Source organism: Protopterus annectens, chromosome 5.part0, assembly GCF_019279795.1.
Source record: "Protopterus annectens isolate FY-2018-M chromosome 5.part0, PAN1.0, whole genome shotgun sequence".
Taxonomy (NCBI): domain Eukaryota; kingdom Metazoa; phylum Chordata; order Ceratodontiformes; family Protopteridae; genus Protopterus; species Protopterus annectens.
The window spans coordinates 151,543,968-151,568,612 of NC_056735.1; the positions used below are offsets into that span (position 1 = coordinate 151,543,968).

The following is a 24,645-nucleotide window of genomic DNA, read 5'->3' on the forward strand; positions in this document are numbered from 1 at the left end:
AATATAAAACTGGTACAGCATATCCTCCACCTCCCAAGGCACATGCACAAGTAATAAAGTGCCGAGTTGCTGGTTGCTGTTTGCGTAAGCGGATTTGTTTGTATTTCAACATAAAAAAAACCTTAACTTACCCTTAAACGAAGAGTAAACAGTCTAGCTATAATTTTGTTCACAGAGAGCAGTTTATTTTGCGGACCTGTTCACGATCTCTGAAATGACATCATTGATGAAGCAACAGTTTACTTCAGGTCCGAGAGGAAAAGCTGCTTCCCGTGGAATTGTCTGTGTGAATGAGGCTAATTAAAAGATTGTATCTGTCTCGCAGGTTCGGCGGGAGCAGAAATCAGTGAAACCGTACAAAACGGCGAAAATCCAGGTAAGTCTCAAGCCTGTTATTAGCGGGAAAGTAAAAAGTGAGGAGAAGAAGAAATAAAAAAATAAAACAAAAAACCAGAGCACAGTAGCACTTCAGGGCCTGGGGGAGAACCAAGGAAACACGCAACACAGAGCAAAACAAAGGGTCAGAGACATCACTGTAACGCAGCTCAGACCAGCCAGCCTCCCCCTCCATTAAAAAACACAACAAAGGTCTCCCAAATCACAAAATACATCTCCAAAATCATAAACCAGTGAATTCCTGGCACTAGTCATAGACCAAGGAAACAGACTTAAACAATACATCATTTGTCATTATATGACATTTACAAAACCAATCTAGGGAGCAAAAATAGACCAAGAAGCATGTCCAGGTTTCCTACTCCATTGACATTTAATTGTATGTAAAGATTTTCCTTTTTAAAATAAAGTTACAACAAGGAACTATGTGACTATGTTTTATTAACTAGTAGTATTTTCAGAATTTAAAGACTATGTGGTCTTTTTCTATCTGATATTGGTCTCGTACTGAAATACTTATAGTAGTTAAAGACACAGTAAATTAAGATGGTGCTATTTATACTAAGATTACTTATTTATTTTTAAATTATAGATTAACTTTTATTAATCTCAAACTTTTATTTCTAGCATTGAATAAAGAAATTATGACTATAGTTTGTAATGTTAAGATATATTTATGATATACTTTTTTAATACGTTATTTAAGCTGTTATGAAGTGCATAAATGTATATATTAGACATAAAGATGGAAAAGAAAATGGTGTACCTGTATTAAATGATGATTGTTATGTTGAAAGCGTTCTTTTAAATGTCTTACTTCCTTTCTCTCCTTTCCTCTTCAGTTTTTTTCCTCTTTTATAGATTATAGAAAAGAGAGTTTAATAGCAATATTGATGTAGGAAAAAAGAACAACAGATTATTTGTTTATTTGCTTTCAGCTTTTTCTTCTTCTGTTCAACTACTTTCCATTCATTTCTCTCAGCATTTCTCTTGGGTGTGCTATTAGTCCAGTCCATAACTTCTACTTGATCTATTATGTTGTTGTTAAGTAAATATTTTGTTACAGTGTTCAGTGAGTCAAATAGGGTGGCCACGGTGGTGCAGTGGTTAGCATTGCCGCCTCACAGCAAGAGGTTCTCCGGTTTGATCCCCGGCTGGGGTGCCTTCTGTCTTGTCTGCATGTCCTCCTGTGGTGGGTTTCCTCCGGGTGCTCCGGTTTCCTCCCACATCACAAAGACATGCTGCAGGTGGATTGGACACTCTAAATTGGCCCTAGGTGTGCGTGTGAGTGTGCCTTCTGTGGAAGGTTGGGCGCCGGGCTGGCAACTCGACACTGTAAAACTCCACTGCCATTCAATGTGCGGACAAGGTGATCCGCTGTGGCGACCCCTAACCGGGAAAAAGCCGAAAGAAGAAGAAGAAGTTCAGTGAGTCAAATATTTTGATACCCTCAGGAAGGAAGATTTTCAGTCTGGCTGGAAACAATAAATATGTTTTAAATTGTGTTTTCTTTAGAGCTTTTAAGATGGGATAAATTGCTACCACATTTGAAGAATAGTCATTGTCAAATCTAATAAGTGATCCTTGGTGCTTTATTGGGGAATTCGACCAAGCTGTTTTTAGGATTAATTCTTTATATGACTGGAGAACATCTTCAGAATAATGGATCTTGGTTTAGATTTTGTTGATATAGATGTTTCACTAGTTGTTAAGGACCTGTGGGCTCATTCTATGCCATAGGAGAGAGACCGAGGCAGTTTAAGTATGGATGGTATCCATGTTGTAAGGAAATTAATGAGATTATCACCTTCTGTTTTCTCCAGGAGCACATAAATATGAAGGTTATTCCTTCTGTACCTATTTTCCATGTCAAACAGCTTGTCCAATAAATAGTTATTTTGTTTTAGTAGAAATTCTGAATGCTGTTCCTCTTCTGCTAGCCTTTTTTCCATATCATTAAGGAATTGTTCCATCAGTGAAATTTGAGTCTTATGCTGCAAAGCAATTTATTGTAATTGTTCAAGCTATTGTGAACATTTGTCTTTGAAGGTGTCCAGTTTATTGCCAATTTTGTCTATTTTCAAGGATAAGTTCTGTATATTTGTTAATAGTGAATGTAATTCCTTTCTGAGAGGAATCTTGAGATGAAGTTTTGTTATGGCTCGTTCTGATAAGCTGAGTGAAGTTTTCTTGGCAAAATGAATATGACAGGAATTTTGAGTTCTAATTTTAAAAAAGTTGTTGAATAGATTCTTTAGTTGTTTAGAAGTAGAATGATGATAAGTAAATAGAACAGAATTAATTTGTGATAAAAGAAATTCCTGTCAGAAATATAATCCCGGTTAGAGAGCTGTTGAAGTCTGTTGCTACCACTTCACCATCTTGGCCATGTCCCCCAAAGTTCACTTCTAAGTTGTTTGTAAACAACAAAATGAAGTAGCCTACATCTCCTGCACTTTTGGAATACCTCACGTTTTCCAGCTCCAGGGTTTTTCTTGTCAAGAATCTCTTTACTTGTTCTGATTACAGTAAATGGTTTGTCTGAAAATTATAAAATGCTACAGTTTATTGAAATATTGGGTGAACTAGTAAGTCATACAGGAGAAGAATAACTTTTCTGTAATAGCTAGGCACACCTTTTAGTGTTACATGAGCACATGAGTAATATGCTTTTCTGACAAAAGTAAAAACATCCAGGTTGAATTTTATTTTAATATCTGTTATGGTCCTAAAGAGGGGCGGTTGCGGTGGTGCAGCGGTTAGCATTGCTGCCTCACAGCAAGAGGTTCTCTGGTTCAATCTTCGGTTGGGGTGCCTTCTGTGTGGAGTCTGAATGCCCTCCCTGTGGTTGCGTGGGATTCCTCTTGGTGCTCCGGTTTCCTCCCACATCCCAAAGACATGCTATAGGTGGACTGGACACTCTAAACTGGCTGTGTGCATGTGTGTGTGTGTGTGTGTGTGTGTGTGTGTGTGTGTGTGTGTGTGTGTGTGTGTGTGTGTGTGTGTGTGTGTGTGTGTGTGTGTGTATGTGTCTTCTGTGGAAAGTTGGGCAACAGGCTGGCAACTCGACACCGTAAAACTCCACTGCCAATCATGAGCGGACAGGTGATCCGCTGTGGCGACCCCTAACTGGGAAAAGCCAAAAGAAGAGAAGAAAGAAGATCTGTTATGGTCCTAAGGTCCTTATTGAAATTCTCATCTTTTTTTATATGTCCATCTGGTAAAATGTGTATCTTTTTCTGAATTTCATGATGCTACATTCTTAACACTAAAAAGAGAGACTGTTGGCATTACACTAGGGGGCTGATGTAAGCTGCATGTCATGAAGGGGGAGACCAATATTAGGTGCATGTCATGAGGGGATACTGATATGAGCTGCAAGTCATGAGGAAAGAGGGAACGATATAAGGTACAGAGCTTGAGGACAGAGTAGGATGATGTAAAGTACAGGTCATTTATTTATTTATTTATTTACATTTGTTGACTGGGAGAGTCCGAATGGACGCAGTTCCATTTTCAGCGGAGACCCAGGGAGAAAAGCTCCACATTCAAATGTTACAGACATTATACAATTTGAGAAATATATCATTTAAAAAATTATAGACATTGTTACAGCTGTAGAGCATAATACAAGATTAAAACACGAAAGAGCACTACAGATGCGATGTTTGCTCTGAGAGTGTTGATGGAGAAGTACAGAGAAGGTCAGAAGGAGTTGCATTGCATCTTTGAGGATTTAGAGATAGCATATGACAGGGTGCCTACAGAGGAGTTGTGGTATTGTATGAGGAAGTCGGGAGTGTCAGAGAAGTATGTAAGAGTGGTACAGGATATGTACGAGGGTAGTGTGACAGCGGTGAGGTCTGCGGTGGAAGTGACAGATGCCTTTAAGGTGGAGGTGGGATTACATCAAGGATCAGCTCTGAGCCCTTCCTTATTTGCAATGGTGATGGACAGGTTGACAGACGAGATCAGACAGGAGGCCCCGTGGACTATGATGTTTGCAGATGACATTGTGATCTGTAGTGAGAGTAGGGAACAGGTGGAGGAGACCCTGGAGAGGTGGAGATATGCTCTAGAGAGAAGAGGAATGAAGGTCAGCAGGACTAAGACAGAATATATGTGTGTGAATGAGAGGGAGGACAGAGGAGTGGTGAGGATGCAGGGAGTAGAGGTGGCGAAGGTGAATGAGTTTAAGTACTTGGGATCAACAGTTCAGAGTAATGGTGAGTGTGGAAGAGAGGTGAAGAAGAGAGTACAGGCAGGATGGAGTGGGTGGAGAAGAGTGTCAGGAGTGATTTGTAACAGACGAGTACCAGTAAGAGTGAAAGGGAAGGTCTACAAGAGGGTAGTGAGACCAGCTATGTTATATGAGTTGGAGACAGTGGCATTAACAAAAAGGCAGTAGTCAGAGCTTGATGTGGCAGAGTTGAAGATGTTAAGATTTGCACTGGTTGTGACGAGGATGGACAAGATTAGGAATAAGTATATTAGAGGGTCAGCCCAGGTTGGAAGGTTTGGAGACAAAGCCAGAGAGGCAAGATTACGTTGGTTTGGACATGTGCTGAGGAGGGATGCAGAGTATATTGGGAAAAAGATGCTAAGGATGAAGCTGCCAGGTAAAAGGAAAAGAAGAAGGCCTAAGATAAGGTTTATGGATGTGAGAGAGCAGGTGGTTGGCATGACAGAGCAAGATGCAGAGGACAGGAAGAAATGGAAACAGTTGATCTGCTGTGGCGACCTCTAATGGGAGCAACCGAAAGAAGAAGAAAACAAAGTTGTAAAACAGCTGTAGAGCATAAATAGAAGTTTAAACCATAGTGACAGATGTTGAACATAGTTACAGATGTAGAACATTATTCATCAGTAGACAACTGAAACAAGTTGTTTGCAAGGTACACAACAGACATTATCAATTGTTGCAATAAGAAGTTCTTATTATACAGTAAGTAGTTAGGTTAAAGAGCAAATGAGCTTGCTATTATCAAGGTTGTTAGTGGGGTGCAGAGAGAGGAAGTGGCTGGGTGGAGTGGGTGCTATTTGAGGGGGAGTTGCAAGGGCATATTCTGCAAGTTTGTAGTTGGTGCTTTTAGCAAAGATTTGAAGTGGGTGCAAGATGTTACAGAGGTAATTGAGGGTGGGAGGGAGTTCCATAATTTGGCTATAGTGCAGGAGAATAATGTTTCTCCAGCAGAGTTATTGGCTCTTGTGACATGTAGGAGGCTTTTGATGCTGGATCTTACTGGTCTGGTGGTAAGATAGGGTTGGAGTAGATTCTGAAGGGATGGTACTTTTAGTGGATGGTTTACTAGTTTGTGGGCGAGTGCGAGTTGGTACCATTGAAGGTGGTGAGGGAGCTCTAGCAAGTCCAGTTCTGCCAGTGAGAGACAGTGGTGACTAGGGTAGGATACCCCTGTTGTGAATTTGGCAATTTTGTTGTAGCAGGTTTCAAGCTTATTTAGATTGCATTGTCTTAGGTTTGTATATATTGGAGAGGTGTAAAGTAGGGTGGAGATAATCTTTACTGCTTTGGTAAGTAGTTGCTGATTTCTATATAATGCTCCTATTTTTTGTGGACTTTTTTTATGGTCATGGATATGTGAATGTCAAAGTTCAGTTTATTGTCTATTTTCACTCCTAGCAATTTGATGTGTTCTGTAGGATGGACAGTGGTGTTGTCTTTTGCTGTGATGTTAAAGTGAGAGAGATTTTGGGTAAGTTTGGTGATTTGGAAGATTAGTAATTTAGTTTTGTTTGGGTTGAGTATTAATTGGGCATTGGATAAAGTACAGTTTTGTACCTACCATAAATGTAGATGTTCGATAGATATGCAACTACAGTCCTTACATATGGGTTGTCCTGCCTCAGGCAGCCCTCGGTCAGCCGGATTCCAACGTCTGGGTCCGGCGTCGGCTGATGTCGCCTCCTCCCCGACGTCAGAGCGGCTGGGGTATAAAAGCATCAGCCGACGCCATCTTCCTCAGTGTTTCTTGCCCCAGATGCCAGGTGCCCTCCAAGGAAGGCTAAATTTAGAACTGGATAAAAAAGTCCAGACATACACAATAGCAATAAACAGATACACCATAACAGATATCCCCAGCTAAGTATAAAAGGAGGGAAGTGGACCCAATACACAGAGGGGTAGGAGGGAGGAAAACCTGACTGCAGTTGCATATCTATCGGACATCTACATTTATGGTAGGTACAAAACTGTACTATGTCCTTCAAGAATGCAACTGCAGTCCTTACATATGGGTTGAATACCATAGCCAAGCTGGGGTGGTAGGCTCTAAGATAGGGATGGTGTAGCTAAAATGCCCTGCAGGACTGCAGAAGCAAAGCCTGCTCGGGATCTGGAATATAAAGGCAGGTTGTAGTGCTTGGAAAATGTATGCACGGAGCTCCATGTAGCAGCTTCTAGAATGTCCTTTGTAGCCACCCCTCTTAGGAAGGCTATGGAGGTGGCTGTAACTCTGGTGGAGTGTGGCCTGATATTGGCTGGCACACCCTTTCCATGAAAGGAATAACAGAATCTGATGCAATGTCCAATCCATTTTGAAATTGTTTGTTTGGAAATTGCCTTTCCTTGCACTGCAGGAGCGTATGCTACAAAAAGTTGGTCTGACCTTCTGTTGGCCTTTGTTCTGTCCCAGTAGTAGCGTAGTTGTCTGTGTATGTCCAAAGTGTGCAGCAGCCTTTCCCCTTTATTTTGAGGATTGGGGAAGAAAGTAGGCAGGTGAATTGCTTGATTTAGAGACACCCTGGATATCACCTTTGGCATAAAAGAAGGATTGGTTCTTAAAGAAACCCTGTCCTGATGAAAAATGAGAAATGGAGGTACTGCCATGAGGGCCTGTATCTCTGAAACTCTTCTTGCTGAGGTAATTGCCAACAGGAAAACTGTTTTCCAGGAAAGAAATTGCAATTCTGAAGATGCTGCTGGTTCAAAAGGAGGAAGAGTTAATTTCTCTAACACGAAGTTGAGGTCCCATGCAGGCACTGGTGGTTTTCTGGGAGGTTTGATATTCTTTATCCCTCTTAGAAATTGTCTTAGCAAAGGATGTGAAAACACAGGTGGATCAGTGTTGTATTTTGCTGAAATTGCTGAAGCGTGAATTTTTGTGGAAGAATAGGAAAGTCCATTATGCAGCATTTCTGCCAAGTATTCCAGTATCTGTGGGATGCTCATTACTGATGCATCCTGTCCCTTGTTGGTGTTCCAGATGTTGAATCTCTTCCATTTGGCTGAATAAGTCTTTCTGGTGGAAGGTCTGCGTGCTTCCAATAATATCTGTTGAACTTCCTTGGAGAAAGAGATATGGGGAGAAATCATGGAACCCTCCAATCTGTCAGCTGCAGAGTTTGCAGGTTGGGGTGAACCGTCATGTAATTGTGCTGAGTCAAGAGTAGAGGCCATTGAGGCAGGGGCCACGGCTTGGTGCAAGTTATGCTCCTTAGTAATGGGTACCAGTGCTGTCTTGGCCAGTCTGGAACTATTAAGATGCCTTTGGGTTGCTCTGCTTTGATCTTCAGTAACACCTTGGTCATTAATGGTAGAGGTGGGAATGCATAGATTGTTAGAGAGTTCCAGCTGAATGAGAGAGCATCCATTCTCCAGGCTAGTGGATGGTGTGTCCTTGAGCAGAACTTTTTCAGATGATGATTGAGGTGGGAAGCAAAGAGATCTATGTCCGGCCTCTCCCATGCAAGAGTTATTTGTGCAAAAATGTCTGAATGCAACATCCATTCGTGCGGGTCCAGGATGTTTCTGCTTAGACTGCCCGCCAGAACATTGTCCATGCCTGGAACAAACTGGGATTGCAGCTGTATGTTCAGTTTCAGGGACTTTTCCCAAAGAGTCATTGTTAGTCTGCAAAGGGGGTAAGAATGAGTACCTCCCTGTTTGTTTATGTACCACATAACAGTGGTGTTGTCTGTCTTTATTAGCAGATGACCTTGTTGACGATATTTTCCGAAGGCCTCGATTGCATGAATTACTGCTAACATCTCTTTTTGATTGATGTGAAGATGCACCTCCTGGGGGGACCATTGCCCTTGAATGCATCTGCCCTCCATGTGCGCCCCCCATCCATGGTCTGAGGTGTCTGTTGTAATGGTTTAGCTTGTTTGAGGTTTGTTGAAAGGCATACCTTTGTTTAACTGGCTTGCTTGAGCCCACCACAGAAATTCCCTTTGTAGACATGGGATGAGTGGAATAATTGCTTCTAAGTTGTGGCTGTGTTGAGACCATAAACTTTTTAGGTACCATTGTAATTTTCTCATGTGAAGTCTTGCCAGTGGAACCAGTAGAATGCAAGATGCCATGAAACCCAGGGCCTGCAGGATTTTCCTTGCAGTCATCTGGGTGAGCTTTGCTAGGCTTTTGAAGTAATGTGGTAATTGTTCTTGCTTCTCTTCTGTGAGGTAAGCCATTTGTGATTCTGTGTCTAGTTTGGCTCCTAGAAAAATTATTTGCTGGGATGGCAGTAGTCTTGATTTTTGTAAGTTGACTGTGTATCCCAAAGCCTGTAGTAAGTGAATGACATAATTCAAGTTTTTTGTCAAGGCTTGCTTGCTGTCCGCTTGTATAAGGCAGTCATCCAGGTAAGGGTATATTTGTATCCCCTGGGGTCTGCAGTGTGCAATTACTGATGCCAGGCATTTCGTGAATACTCTGGGCGCAGTAGATAAGCCAAAAGGCAATGCTGAGAATTGATAATGCTCTGACCCTGCAAGAAATCTGAGGTATCTTCTGCAACAGTGTCTGATTGGGACATGCAGGTATGCCTCCTTGAGGTCCAGAGTAACCAGCCAAGACCCCTTGCCCAGCATTGGAAGGAGTTGCTGGAGCGTCAGCATTTTGAATTTTGGTACAATGAGAAAAGTGTTTAGAGCGGGCAAGTCCAGTATAGGTCTCCATTGTTTTTCTTTTCTTGGAACAAGGAACAGTCTTGAGTAAAATCCCTGGCCTTGTTCCTGAGTAGGTACTTTTTCTATTGCTTTGATTTTTATCAGCTTTGAAACTTGTAGTAATGCCTCTGCCCTTTGATTTTGTGGCAGGTTGGGCATGCCTTATCTTGTTGGTAAAGTATGGAAGTGGAACCTGTAGCCTTGGTCTATTATGTCCAGAATCCATCTGTCCTTTGTTAAAATGTGCCAATTTTTTGAAAATAAGAATAATTTTCCGCCTAAAGGTGCTTCTCTTTGAGCCTTGGTCGGCGGTGTGAAAGTCAAGTCATTGTGATTGTCCCTGTGGAGCAGTAGAAGTCCCTGCGCCACCTCTCTGATTAGTCGGTTGCCATTGGCGTCCCCTGTAGGAGCCTCTGTATTGTCCTCTCCATCGGGCACGTCTGTTTTTTCCCCTTTGAAACTTGTCGGTGTCTGGAAAGGACCAATTCTTAGAAGGCCAATTCTTGCTGAACCTTGGTGGCTGAACCTGGAGGAAATCTTTGACTGTTTGCACTGATTTAGCCTTTTCCTCAATTGATTTCAACACATCCTGAGCATTATCACCAAATAGCTTGTGTTTTTCCAGAGGTGCATCTAGAAGCTTTACTTTAACATGATCTGGCAATGCCTGTTCTTTCAACCATGCATGTCTACGTATGACGGCCACTGTCATAGCTGCCCTACATAAAGCTTCCAATACATCATAACCACACTGAAGAAAATGATTGCTAACCTGCTGAGTATTATGAACCAAATCCTGCAAGACCTTTCTATCTAAAGGCTCAGGAGAGGCTAACTTTTTCTGCAAATCATCCATCAAGAAATCCTGATACTGAAACATATGAAAAAGGCAGTTAAGGGCCCTCATGGCCAGTGTGGTTGAGGTATAAACTTTTTTGCCCCGCCTCTCCAGGGACCTAGCTTCCCTGTCTGAAGGCAAAGGATTTTTGGCCGTGGATGTGGCCACCCCTTTGGGCCCCTGGGAAATTGTTTCTAGGTCAACAGAATGGGCCTTAAAGAAATGTTTATGAGTTTCAGGAACCCTGTAGTATCTGTCCGGCTTGACAGGAGCAGGGGGGAGAGAATCAGGAGAAGCACTCGAATCTGAGTATACATCATCCAGTACATCTAACACTGGAGGGATAGCTAAAGGCCTGTGTTGGGGAAGCTTAAGGAAGGTACAAAGCCTTTTCCTGGAGTCTGAGAATTCCTGGCCTTGCCACTGAAAATGCTCTCTCATGGAGTGGAGAACTTCCCCAAAGGAAATATCCTCAGGAGGAGAGGCAGAAGGAATAGAATCCTCCGCATCAGAATCCTCGTAGGCCTGGAAGGACTCTTCCTGGGTATCAGAGTGATCAGAGTCACCAGAGGCCTCATCAGAAGAAAGGGTGTCTGTATGCTCAACCCTGGGCCTTTTGTCCGAAGGTGGTTGAGAACCTCTGTCAAGATGGGCCTGGGAGCCCCTGATTAAGGAAATTAGGTCTGCAGCTAAATTCATCATTTGTTTTTCAGACGTGGGCTGAGGCAAAGATTTAGGAGGGTGAGACTTAGCCTGGCTGGAAGCCTTAGCACGTGTGTAGGCCTTGATAGACATAGACATAGGGGGCCTAGCCACCCCACGTGCTGGAGTAACCTTGTCCACCGGTATGGTCTCAGGCAAATCTTGGGCTTCAGTTTCTGGAGGAAAATCAACAACCGGCACGGGCGTAGGCTCCGGGGCCGAAGTGAACGGTAAAGCGGTGTCGTCAGTCTGGAGCGGTGGAAAAACTGCCTCAGAAGAGACCGATGCACTCGCGGAAGTTTTTGGCGTGGAGTCGGTGGAAGTCGCGGGCCGAGGATGTCGGTCCCAGTCTTTCCGTTTTTTGGAAATATGTGGTGTCGGTTGTTCCGACGGCATGGTATAAGAAAATTTATCGCCAAAAAAGTCTTCGGCAAACTCTGCCCGGTGTCTGAGTGTGTGCTTATTGAAGCAAGCACAGGCAGCACAGGCCGAGACGTCGTGGTCTGGGCCAAGGCAGGGAAGGCAGTAAGAATGGAAGTCCTTATGAGGTATTTGTTTACCACAAGACAAACAGTTATTAACTTTTTCAGTTTTTTCTGACATCAGCTGAGGCAAGAAAAGGTTCCCCAACGGGGTACTTAGCTTTTTGATGACTTCGGATACGTAAAAACACAGGAGCTGACCGACCGGCACTTGCGAACTGCTTCTGCTTCGGGCACCGCGCGGCAAGAAAGACTGAGGAAGATGGCGTCGGCTGATGCTTTTATACCCCAGCTGCTCTGACGTCGGGGAGGAGGCGACATCACCCGATGCCGGACCCAGACTTCGGAATCCGGCTGACCGAGGGCTGCCTGAGGCAGGACAACCCATATGTAAGGACTGCAGTTGCATTCTTGAAGGACATCCAAGTTTCAACAGAGGAAAAGGCACCCTGTGTGACTTTTTGCAGTTCAGGAAGGGAGTGGGCTGAGCAGATGATGGTTGAGTCATCTGCGTATTGTATGAGTGTGCCATGTGTGGTGGCAAAGGCTAGATTATTGGTGAAAACAGAGAAAAGTAGGGGTCCAAGGATGGACCCTTGGGGAACCCCTATGGAGACAAGTAGTTGGGAGGATAGGTCATCCTGCCACACAACAGATTGTTGGCGGTCAAACAGGTAGCTTTGAAACCAGTTGGTGACTGATTGAGAGAAGGATAGGTTATTGAGAAGAGAGATGAGTTGTTTGTGTGGTACCATATCGAAAGCTTTAGATAGGTCTAGGAAAGTAGCTGAGGAAAGATGATCAGCATTTTTATGTTGTAGGATAATGTTAGTGAAAGAGAGTAAGGCAGTGGTGACGCTATGGTTTGGTCTGAAACAGTGTTGGGTGTTGGAGAGGAGGTTGTTAGCAAGGAGTTGATCTGAGACCTGAGAATGGATGCATCTCTCTAGTATTTTGGAAAGTGGAGAGAGAATAGCTATGGGGCGGTAATTGGTTAGCTCTGTGGAGGGGCCACCTTTGTGGAGGGGAATTATGTGTGATACTTTCCAAAGTGTGGGAATGTAAATTTCTGATAGAGATCTGTTAATTAAGATGGATACTGGGTAGGCTAGAGCGTCATCTGCGAGTTGTAGGTATGCACTTGGGAGGTTGTCTGCTGCTAATTTGGTGGGTTTAAGTTTAGTTAACAACTGTTTTATTTTGGAGATAGGAACAGGAGAGAATGAGATGCTAGTGGGGAGATTGCTAGTTGAAGGTGTGGGTTTGAGGGGGGGGGTTGTGTTGTCTAGCTAGTAATAGTACGGTTTGTGTGAAATGTGTGTTGAAAGAGGTAGCAATATTTTCGGAGTGAGTGATGTTAGGAGTAGGAGTACTAACTTTACCTGGGTGGAGGATGGAGTTTATTGAGGACCAGAATTGTTTGGGGTTATGTTGGGAGGAGGTAAGAGCTGGTAGCACTGGATTTTGTCCTGTTTTATTAGCTTTTTGACTCTATTGTGAAGTTCTAGGAATTTCTGTCTAGTAGAGGGGGTTTTGGTTTTGCGCCAGTGCTCCCAGGCTTTATTGCTGATTTTCATTTCAGACTTAGTGGTTTTATGTAGCCATGGGGATGGTTGAGCTCTGTTTCGAGAAACTCTTATGGGGGGGGTATGGTAATTAAGGATGCTCTTGAAAGTATTATTAAAGTAGTCAACTGCGTCATCTAGACTGAGGTACTTTAGAGGTTGCCATGTACATACTTTAAGGGATGAGCTGAATGAGAGAGGATTAAAGTTTTTTTTTTTGTGTGTATTTGATGGTAGATGACAGGTTTTGCTTGGTATAGGTGTTTTCTGAGTAGGAATGTTGGGGCGTGATCACTGAGGCTGTCTGCGAGGCAGCCTGCTATATATGACTGGGGGCTCTTACTGACTAGTATCCAATCCAGGGTAATGTGTTTGTTGGAGCTTTTATTTATCCTAGTAAGTGACTGGACTAGTTGGGTGAAACCATGAAGGTTTATATGATGGGTTGGGTGGTTGCTAGAAAAGGATTGCCAGTCAGTGTTGAAGTCACCTAAAATTATACTTTCTTGGGGGAGATGGTGGGTTGTCCAGCTGAGAAGGTTTTTCTAGTGGAGGGATGTTTTGGCCAGGTGGGAAGCAGCATCCTATTATGCTGATGGTTTTATTTTGGTTTATTTTAAGATTGGTATATATTATTTCTTCCTTACCTGTTTGGGAAGCTGCTAAGTTTAAGATCTGGATGTTTAGATGCTGTTGAAATATTATAGCTATACCTCCTCCTTTCTTGTTTAGTCGGTCTACTCTTAGTATATTGTAACCAGTGGGGAGGATTTGCTCATTGGTGATGTGTGGTTTTAGCCATGTTTCTGTAAGGATCACTATATCAGCGGAGTACAAGTCTATGGTGGCATGGAGTTCATGCACCTTGTTGGAAATACTTCTAATGTTTAGGCTTAGCAGAACGAGGTCGCTTGGTTTTCTATTGGCTGCGATTTGAGAGAAGTTGTGGTTTTTAGTCTGATTATGAGGGGTGGGGTTGGAGTGTGAGGGGCCAGGATTGGTGTGCATGTCTCCACTGAGTGTTGCTTTAAATATGGATGAGATTATTAGTTTTATCAATTTTTGAATATGCTTGCTCATAAAGGAAGTTTTAGGATTGTGTTCTGTGGGTAACAGGTATGGTGGTAGGGTTATTATGTTAAGTTGTGGAGATGATTTATGTTTAGGTACTGTGGGTAACAGGTATGGTGGTAGGGTTATTATGTTAGGTTGTGGAGATGATTTATGTTTAGGTACTGTGGTTGACAGACTATGTGGAGGGTGCATAGGTAAGGTTTTTGACCTGGTGGGAGAGTAGCAGAGTAGGGGTGAGATATGAGTGGTGGTGAGTGCAGTAGTACAGTGGTAGTGGTTGAGTGGGGGAATGGTGGAGGTTTGGTAAGATGTGATGTAAGCAAGGAGTGTGCATGCGGTGAGTATAGGTATGGTGTGCTTGTACATGTTAGCAGAGCAGGAGTGATAGCAATGGGAAGCTGGAGGAGGTAGTGGTGGTGTAGTGATGTGGTTGGCTGTTTGAAAGATGGGAGTGGTTACTGTTACCAATAAAGGTAGGACCACTGAAGGCAGGGGGGGGGGATTGGGGGCAGGGAGGGGAGCGAAGCGAGCAAGAGACACTGTTCGCAAGATCACACAGTCAAGAGAAAAACAATCTGTAAGAAATGACTGCTTAGGGCGTTTTGTAGGTTTACAGGGGGTAAAATAAAGTTAAGGACAGTTTTGTATGAAGCCTCTAAGTCTAAGGGCAAAAGGGAGTTCCTAAAGCTACAGAGGTGTCTTTTAGTGGTCAGTGAGCCAGGCTGGGGGGCTAGATTCCCATTTGAGGTTGTTAGTGTTCCTAGGTAGCGAGCACTTTTAGGTGAAACTAGATTAACAGTAGGTTAACATAAATAGCTGTATATCCCATACTTTGTTGCAAGGAGTTGTTCTGAGATTCTTGATAAGTCAGAGGAACTTGATCCTGGGTAGTACAGTTATGTCAGGGTCTCTCAGAGCGTACACCTTTGCAATTGACTGGGCAGAGCAGTAGTGTACGCTACCTCAGGAGGACGCCTAGCCTAGGGGTATGGCTAAGCAGATCGGGGACATGGAACTCCAATGCTGATGGATCCTGAATCTACCTTTGAGGTTATAGAGATGGCGATAGCCTCTCACAAGCAATCAGCAGAATCTCCACCAGTACCGGCTCCATCCTGTGACACTCTTCCTTCAGGAGGATGGGCAGAATGATGAAAGCACATGTCACAACTATGGGAAAAGTCTGATGTATGGTGCCTGAAACAAGGAGTGGGGGCTGATTTAGGCTGCACATCATGGGGGTGGCTGATGTAAGGTACATGTCACAAGAAGGTTGAGTCTGATACAAGGTGCAGGTTATGAAAATGAAAGACTTGTGTTAAGTGTATGCAGTTAGGATGGAGGACTGATGTCATGTGCATGTAACTAGGGAGGACTGATGCAAGGTGTTTGTAATTAGGAGTGAGGACAGGTGCCATGTGCATGTAACTAGGGAGGATTGATGTAAGGTGTATGTAATTAGGAGGGAGAACTGATGTCATGTGCATGTAACGAGGGAGGACTGATGCAAGGTGTATGTAATTAGGAGGGAAGACTAATGTCATGCATGTAACTCGGGGGACTGATGTAAGTAATTAGGAAGCTGGACTGATGTCATGCACATGTAACAAGGGGGACTGATGTAAGGTGTATGTAGTTAGGAGGGAGGACTCATGTCATGTGCATGTAAAGAGGGAGGACTGATGTAATGTGTATGTAATTAGGAGGGAGGACTGATGTCATGTGCATGTAACTAGGGAGACTCATGTAAGGTGTATGTAATTAGGAGGAAGGACTGATGTTATGTGCATGTAACTAGGGAGGACTGATGTAAGCTGTTTGTAATTAGCAGGAGGACTGATGTCATGTGCATGTAACTAGAGAGGACATATGTAAGTAATTAGAAAGGAGGACTGATGTCATGTGCATTTAACTAGGGAGGACTAATGTCATGTGCATGTAACTAGGCAGGACTGATGTAAGGTGCATGTAATTAGCAGGGAGGTCTAATGTCATTCATGTAACTCGGGGGATTGATGTAAGTAATTAGGAAGCTGGACTGATGTCATGCGCATGTAACTAGGGGGACTGATGTAAGGTGTATGTAATTAGGAGGGAGGACTCATGTCATGTGCATGTAAAGAGGGAGGACTGATGTAATGTGTATGTAATTAGGAGGGAGGACTGATCTCATGTGCATGTAAGCTGTTTGTAATTAGCAGGGAGGACTGATGTTATGTGTATGTAACAAGGGAGGATATATGTAAGAAATTAGGAAGGAAGATTAATGTCATGTGCGTTTAACTAGGGACAACTAATGTCAAGTGCATGTAACTAGGGAGGACTGATATAAGGTGTATGTGATTAGGAGGGAGGACTAATGTCATGTGCATGTAACTAGGGAGACTAATGTAACTAATTAGGAAGGAGGGCTGATGTCATGTGTGTTTAACTAGGGAGGACTGATATAAGGTGTATGTAATTAGAAGGGAGGACTAATGTCATGTGCATGTAACTAGGGAGGACTGAGGTAAGGTGTATGTGATTAGGAGGGAGAACTAATGTCATGTGCATGAAACTAGGGGGACTGATGCAAGTAATTAGGAAGGAGGACTGATGCCATGTGCGTTTAACTAGGGAGGACTGATGTAAGGTGTATGTAATTAGGAGGGAGGACTAATGTCATCCATGTAACTCGAGGGACTGATGTAAGTAATTAGGAAGGAGAACTGATGTCATGTGCATGTAACTAGGGAAACTGATGTAAGGTGTATGTAATTAGGATGGAGGACTGATGTCGTGCATGTAACTAGGGGGACTGATGTAAGGTGTATGTAATTAGGAGAGAGGTCTCATGTCATGCGCATGTAACTAGGGGGACTGATGTAAGAAATTAGGATGGAGGACTGATGTCATGTGCATGTAACTAGGGATGACTGATATAAGGTGTATGTAATTAGGAGGGAGGACTGATGCTATGTGCATGTAACTAGGGAGGATTGATGTAAGATGTTTGTATTTAGGAGGGAGGACTGGCGTAAGGTGTATGTAATTAGGAGGGTGGACTGATGTCACGTGCATGTAATGAGGGAGGACTGATGTAAGGTCTATGTAATTAGGTGGGAGGACTGATGTCATATGCATGTGACTAGGGAGGACTGTTGTAACATGTTTGCAATTAGGAAGGAGGACGAATGTCATGTGCATGTAACTAAGGAGGACTGATATAAGGTATATGCAATTAGAAGGGAGGACTGATGTCATGTGCATGTAACTAGGGAGGACTGATGTAAGGTGTTTCTAATTAGGAGGGAGAACTGATGTAAGGTATATGTAATTAGGAGGAAGGCTGATGTCATGTGCATGTGACTAGGGAGGAACAATGTAAGGTGTTTGCAATTAGGAGGGAGGACTGATGTCATGTGCATGTAACTAGGGAGGACTGATGTATGGTGTTTCTATTTAGAAGGGAGGACTGACATAAGGTGTATGTAATTAGGAGGGAGGACTGATGTCATGTGAATGTAACTATGGAGGACTGATATAAGGTGTATGTAATAGGAGGGAGGACTGATGTCATGTGCATTTAACTAGGGAGGACTGATGTAAGGTGTTTGTATTTAGAAGGGAGGACTGATGTAAGATGCATGTAATCAGGAGGTAGGACTGACGCCATGTGAATGTAACTGGGGAGGAATGATGTAAGGTGTATGTAATTAGGAGGGAGGACTGATATCATGTGCATGTGACTTGGGAGGACCAATGTAAGGTGTTTGCAATTAGAAGGGAGGACTGATGTCATGTGCATGGAACTACGGAGGACTGATATAAGATGTATGTAATTAGGAGGGAGGACTGATTTCATGTGCATGTAACTGGGGAGGACTGATGTAAGGTGTTTGTAATTAGGAGGGAGGACTGATGTAAGGTGCATGTAATTAGGAGGGAGGACTGATGTAAGGTTCATGTAACTAGGGAGGACTGATGCCATGTGCATGTAACTAGGCAGAACTGATGTAAGGTGTATGTAATTAGGAGGGTGGACTGATGGCTTGTGCATGTAACTAGGGAGGACTGATATAAGCTGTTTGCAATTAGGACGGAGGGCTGATGTCATGTGCATGTAACTAGGGAGGACTGATGTAAGGTGCTTGTAATTAGGAGGGAGGACTGATGTAAGGTGTATGTAATTAGGAGGGAGGACTGATGTCATGTACACATAACTAGGGAGGACTGATGTAAGGTGTTTGTAATTAGGAGGGAGGACTGATGTAAGGTGTATGTAATTAGGATGGAGGACTAATGCAAGGTGTATGTAATTATAGGTTCATAGGTAGGTACTAGGCTATTGCCCTAGGGCCTATATAAGCCTAGCCAAAAATGTACCCTGGCTTTTGCCACCCAAGAAAATTATTTTCCTGTGCCCCTGTCAAGCAGAGCCACAGAAGTGATCCCTAGGGTGAATTTCCTATTTCCCATCCAATCATCAAGATTTTTCTTGAAGAGTGCTAATGAGGAGCTCTGTTTGACATAGATAGGTAGTCTGTTCCAGAGTATGGGAAGTCTCTGGGACAGGAATCTATCCCTCCAGCATGTTCTGTTTATTGTGGTGACAAGGTTTAGGTCCCTAGAGCGTGCAGCTCGGAGGGATTGGGATTTCTTTAAGTGGAGCATGTCCAACAGCTCTGGGTTTGACATAGCTTTGTATGTTAGGCAGAGATCGCCTCTGAGTAGGTGATATGCGATGGAGTAAAGCTGGAATTTTTTGAGATGGTTTGCGTAGGGCATCTGTTTGAGGCCAATAATCCTCTGTGAGGTATTTCTGTGGCCTTTCCAGTTGTTGTAGATATCTTGTCAGGTACATACCAAAAGGGGCATTGTACTCTATAATGGGGTCTAATGAGTGATGAGTAGAGGGGAACAATGACCTCTTTTTTTTCTGGATGAGAAACCTTTTGTGATGAGGTGAGCCACACAGAAGGATTTCCTGACCACTGTGGTGATGTGATTATCAAAGGAGAGACTACTGTCCACCTCTGTCCCAAGGTCTCTTATCACATTTTTGGCATTAAGTAGACTACCAGCTATGTGGTAGTTCATGGGTACAGAGTTTTTACCAAAGGGGATGACAATACACTTTTTGGCATTGAGCTTCAAGCCATGGCTTTGACACCAGGTATCTGTCTCAGTGAGGCCCTTTTGTAGTATGTCCAAATCGTTAGGAGTTTCGATTATGGCTCCTAGTTTGCAGTCATCTGCAAACTTTATTATCCAAAAACCTTCTGTGTTAGCCTGTACTTCAGAGAAGTAGATACCAAACAGGAAAGGACCCAGGACTGAACCCTGTGGTACTCCACTTGTCACTGGTCTGAAGTCGGATTTGGAGTCCGCTACTTTCACAGTGTGGGTTCTGTCCATGAGCCAGTTGGCAACCCATCTTGTGACATAGGGATTTATACCTAGTTTAGTGAGCTTATCTATAATTCCAGAGTGGGGGATGGTGTTGGAAGCCTTGGCAAGATCTAGATAAGCTGTGTGAACCACTTTACCCTCATCTACGGCTTTGGTAACTGCTTCAAAGAAGTCAATCAGGTTTAGGAGACATGATCTGCCTTTTACAAATCCAAACTGGGTAGGGTCCAGAGTTTGGAGATTACCAATGTCTTTGTTTATGAGTTCCATGATGATACGTTCCATGGCCTTGCAGACCAGGCTCGTCAGGCTAATGGGGCAGTAGTTCCCGGGGTCCATCATAGCTCCCCCTTTGTGAAGTGGGATAACTGTCGCGGTGCGCCATTCAGTGGGTACAAAGCCAGAGGTAAGACTATGACTTGAAAATGGTACTTAGGTAGGGTGCCAGTTCATTCTGTAGTCTGTATAGAACGCAGCCTGGGATACTGACAGGTCCCATGGATGCTGTGTTCTTGGCTTTGGAGTGTGTTTTTTACCTGTGCAGCTGTGATTACAGGAACTTTGCATTCTTCTGGTATAGAGATAGGCCCTCTAGGGGGTGAGAGGGGGTAAAGTTAGCACTGAACCTATCTGCCAGGATGTTGGCAATATCAATTGATTCTGTATATTTAGTGCCATTGTGCTGTAACTCAGAGCAGATCTGAGTGTTGCCACTGAGATTAGGATGGAGGACTGATGCCATGTGCATGTAACTAGGGAGAACTGATGTAAGGTGTATTTTATTAGGAGGGAGGACTGATGTCATATGCATGTAACTAAGGAAGACAGATGTAAGGTGTTTGCAATCAGGAGGGAAGACTGATGTAATGTGCACATAACTACAAAGGACTGATGTAAGATGTTTGTAATTAGGAGGGAGGACTGATGTAACGTGTATGTAATTAGGAGGGAGGACTGATGTCATGTGCACGTAACTAGGGTGGACTGATATAAGGTGTTTGTAATTAGGAGAGAGGACTGATGTAAAGTGTATGTAATTAGGATGGAGGGCTGATGCAAGGTGTATGTAATTATGAGGGAGGACTGATGCAAGGTGTATGTAATTAGGAGGGAGGACTGATGCCATGTACACATAACTAGGGAGGACTGATGTAAGGTATATTTAATTAGAATGGAGCACTGATGCAAGCTGCATATTAGCTGATGTAAACTGCAAGTTATGGGGGGCAGATGTATGCTGCATGTCATAACGAAGGGAGACCGATTTAAGGTGTATGTCACAAGGAAGGTTAGTCTGTTATAAGGTGCATGCCTTTGAAGGAAGGAATGATAAAGGCACATGTAATGAAGAAGGAGAACTGATATAGGGTGCATATCATGAGGTGAGAGATCAAATATAAGCTATGTAATAAGGGGTACTGATGCAAGCTATATGTCATGATGGGTAGACTGATTTAATGTATATGTCACATGGAGGGAGAATGTAACGCAAGGTATATGTAATGATGGGGGTAAGTGCACTAATGAAAGGTGTGCATTATGGGGGGAGTGTCATACAAGATGCGTATCAAAAGGAGGCTGGCTGACATAAAATGCATGTCATGAAAGGTGGGAACTGATGTAAAGTGCATGTAATGAAGAAGGTTGCCTGGTGTAGGCTGTATGCCATGAGGAAAGGGGGAGACTGAGGTAAAATACATATCATGGGGAGGGAGGGTTGATGCAAGCTGCTTGTCATGGGGATGGTAGTCAGACTTAAGGTGTGTGTCATGAGGAAGGGAAGATTAATGTACAGTACATGTCATGGGGGACCGATGTTAGAAGCATGACATGAATAGTACTGATGTAAGCTGCATATCAAGAACAGAAGGCTGATGTGAAGTGTACATAATGAGGGGAACTGATGTAAGATGCATGGCATGAGGGAGGCAGAACTACAGTATGTAAGGTACATGCCATGAAGGAAGGAGACAAATGTTATGCAAAAGTCATAAGCAGGTACTGATGGTAAGATGCATGCCACAAAAAAGGAGAGTGGTGTAAGGTATGAGGCACAAGGATGGGGTAGGCTGATGTAAAGCACAGGTCACGATTTGATGTAAGGTGCATATCATAAGCGGGGGACTTCTGTAAAGTGTGTATCATTAGAGAGGATCAATCTGAGGAACATGTCACAATAAAGGGTGTCTGATGTAAGCTGCACATCATGAAGGAGGACTTCTGTAAAGTGTGTGCCGTTAGAGAGGATCGATATGAGGTGCATGTCACAATGAAGGGTGTCTGATGTAAGGTGCACATCTTGAGGAGGAAAAACCAATGCATGTAATAAAAAGGGTGAAACCTATGTAAGAAAGAGCCATAGCTGGTTCATTTGTTGCCTGGTGCCACTTTCCCCAACAACACTGGGCTGAGGACCAAAAAAAGGTCCCATCCTCTGATCCAGCTCTCCTCCCTTCTCCAAAGATGAATGTCAGGACCTAATGCCTATGCCTTCACACTCTACGTGAGAGCAAAAAAAAAAAAGTTCTTTCTCTGATCTGGTGTTCCTTCCTTCTCTACAGAAGGAGCACCATGTTCTAACTACCTCATGCTCTGCTGTCTCACCATCACATTTACAAAAGGAGTGAAAATTAACTAAAAAAAAAAAAAAAAAACGGATTTGACAGTAATGACCCCCTAACACCTTTCACCCAGGTAGCTGCTCCAGTCACCTCACCATAGCTATAGTCTGCTGTTAAGTACATGTCACGGGGTAGAATGATGTAAAGTAAGTGGCATGAGGAGGGGGCGACTGATGTGAACTGCATGTCATGAAGACAGACGGAAGTGACATAAAGTGCATATCATAAGGAGGGAGTCGTGATGTGAAATGTATGTAAACTGCATATCTTGATCAGGAGGAGGAGAGACTGATATAAGCTGCATGTCATGAGGGCAAGGAGGTTGATGTAAGGCAAGCCACAAGAAGGGATATTATGAGAGCAGAAGGGCATTCTGATCTCTGTTTAAACAGAAGCATCCATCATACACAGTGGTGAGTCCACTGTCAAAAATAAGTTTATAGGCAGTTTGAGTGAAAGTTTGCAAGGTTCACAATTAAACCACATGACTCCTGTATTATTATTATAAGATCATCCACAATAAAGTGTACATAACTTTTAACCCATTTTCTACAGTAGCTGGCCCTTGATGTCATAGTGGCATCTGCAAAATGTCAGTGATACAAGAGGACCTTGAAATATATTTTTCACACTAGAACATACATCTCATTGAAACTAATAAAGAAAATTAGGGTATTGGTTTATGTAGCATACCCGAGTACTAGTTTCACAAACCTCTTTTCCTCACTCCTCTGCCATAACACATTGCTTTCATATACATTTAAGCAATTTAAATCAGTGATGTAAAAACTGTCTTACAAGGATATATCACTGCATGCTGTCTGGTGAAAATTGTCAATACCAGTCTCTTTCATACCTTGACATATATAACTCTGGCTGACAGCCAGCTGAGGATAAATGCACAACTAATGCTAATGCATGTTCACTGAACGGACTCTTCTATTTTAAATAACAGGTCTCCCTCTTGTACTATTTGTCTAACATCTTTTAAACATATGCTATAATTCTTACAACAGATCTATCTGTCTACTTATTTGAATTTGTTAACTGGGATACAGCATGTATCCTAGTGGAGCATTTACTACTGCCGAACTATTACATGAAATAATGGAATAAAAAGACATAAATGATCTGTGTTAGTTACCTGATTAAGTGAAAGACAGAGCTGATGCCAGCAAGCATAAAAAAAAAATCTGCTCAAAAGACAAAACAATGCTAGCTCTATATATTTTTCTTTAATCTTTTGCAGAAAGAATATTAATTAATCCCTCCCATCCTGCAATATAGTGTACACATCTTTGCATTCACCAATAATTTTTAATGTGCTTTACTGGACAGGAGATCATGCAGTCAAATAAAATAATAGGTACTTTATCTTTAGTGGCTCTTTAAAAGAAGGTCTGAAACAATATATAGATATTTAGAAAATCGTAAGAATGAAACAGACCTTTACAGGTGAGGTCCGAACTGGGCTACGTCCATGAGAAACATTTCGCTTTGGACTAGAAGCTTTAGAACGCATCATTTTTCTCAAACGTTCCACTTCACTTCTGTAGTATCCCTTGTCTTCTTCCAGGCTCTTCACAAATGCATCCAAACGAGAAAGGGAACTGGTTCTCTTTGGAATTCTTTGTCTACCTCTTTCGACTACTAAAAAAAGCTCTTTCTCTAAGTTAGGGGAAATGGAAGGAGGTGCAAAGATGTCAAATGCTTCTAAAACAAGTTATAAGAATTATAAATAATTTAACAAAATAGAGCAATGGTATAACAAAACTGATATCTGCAATCAATCACTCAACCTCTTACTTTCCAGAGGATCAAGCTACTTAGATTGTATTAAAATCACATGATAAATAACTAATTGTATTCTTTCAACAGAGAATCTATGTGAGGCTATCCCTTCTGTTTCTTTATTTTCTTTATTTAAATATTTTTTTCTGTTCTAATGATGCAAACTCTGTGTATTTGTATATAGTATGTGTAATAGTACATGTACTTAAGAATGTTCCAATATACCACCTGAAAAGGGCTCTTAGTCCCAGTGTAAATTAGAAACACAGACTGATGTCACTAACAAAACTGAATGGAATAGCAAAATATTTATGGTATTTCACAGACTTCCATAAAACTTGGTGGCATTAATAGCTTTTATATAATTTTAAATATAGCTTACTACAACTTTGCTATCTAGTGAGCTGCAGTTCAGATACCCAATATGCTTTGTGGCTGCTACTTTCTTGTGTTTGCTTAATAATCAAGTACCAGTCTGTACATCTACTGAACATCTGTCATCCAATCCCCCGTTCCTAAATTAACAGTTCATCTGTATCCCAGTGCTTCCCAAATCAATTATCTTCATTGGAGAATAAGTTGTTAATCATCATTAACAAAAACAGAAAAAAAAGGACTAAAAAGTCATCATCTATGCCCAACAGCTAATTGAAAGGCCATACTTTATCTGCAAGCTGATGCTTGAGTGTCCAGGGATGTCACATGATGAATCAGGAAAAATCTTTGGAAGCCCCACTGTTGAGATATCCACCAGCATCACAAAATATGTATTTTGTGTGTCTGTACAGGAGACAAGTCCAATTGGTGCTCCCCTTTGAGGTGGGAAAGCTGACACTTAGCTGGTACTCAGCCTCTCAGTCCAAACCTGGCAAGTT

At 42.6% G+C, this 24,645-nt stretch overlaps 1 protein-coding gene across 1 annotated transcript in view; it reads right to left on the bottom strand.

Annotated features, from left to right (window-relative positions):
- The window catches only part of TSGA10 (testis specific 10), a 1,008,750-nt gene that overhangs the window by 835,861 nt on the left and 148,244 nt on the right, over nt 1–24,645 (bottom strand). The window contains exon 5 of the mRNA XM_044071816.1: nt 23,427–23,647. Within this exon, the coding sequence (XP_043927751.1) occupies nt 23,427–23,647 (221 nt within the window). The remainder of the gene's footprint in view (nt 1–23,426; nt 23,648–24,645) is intronic.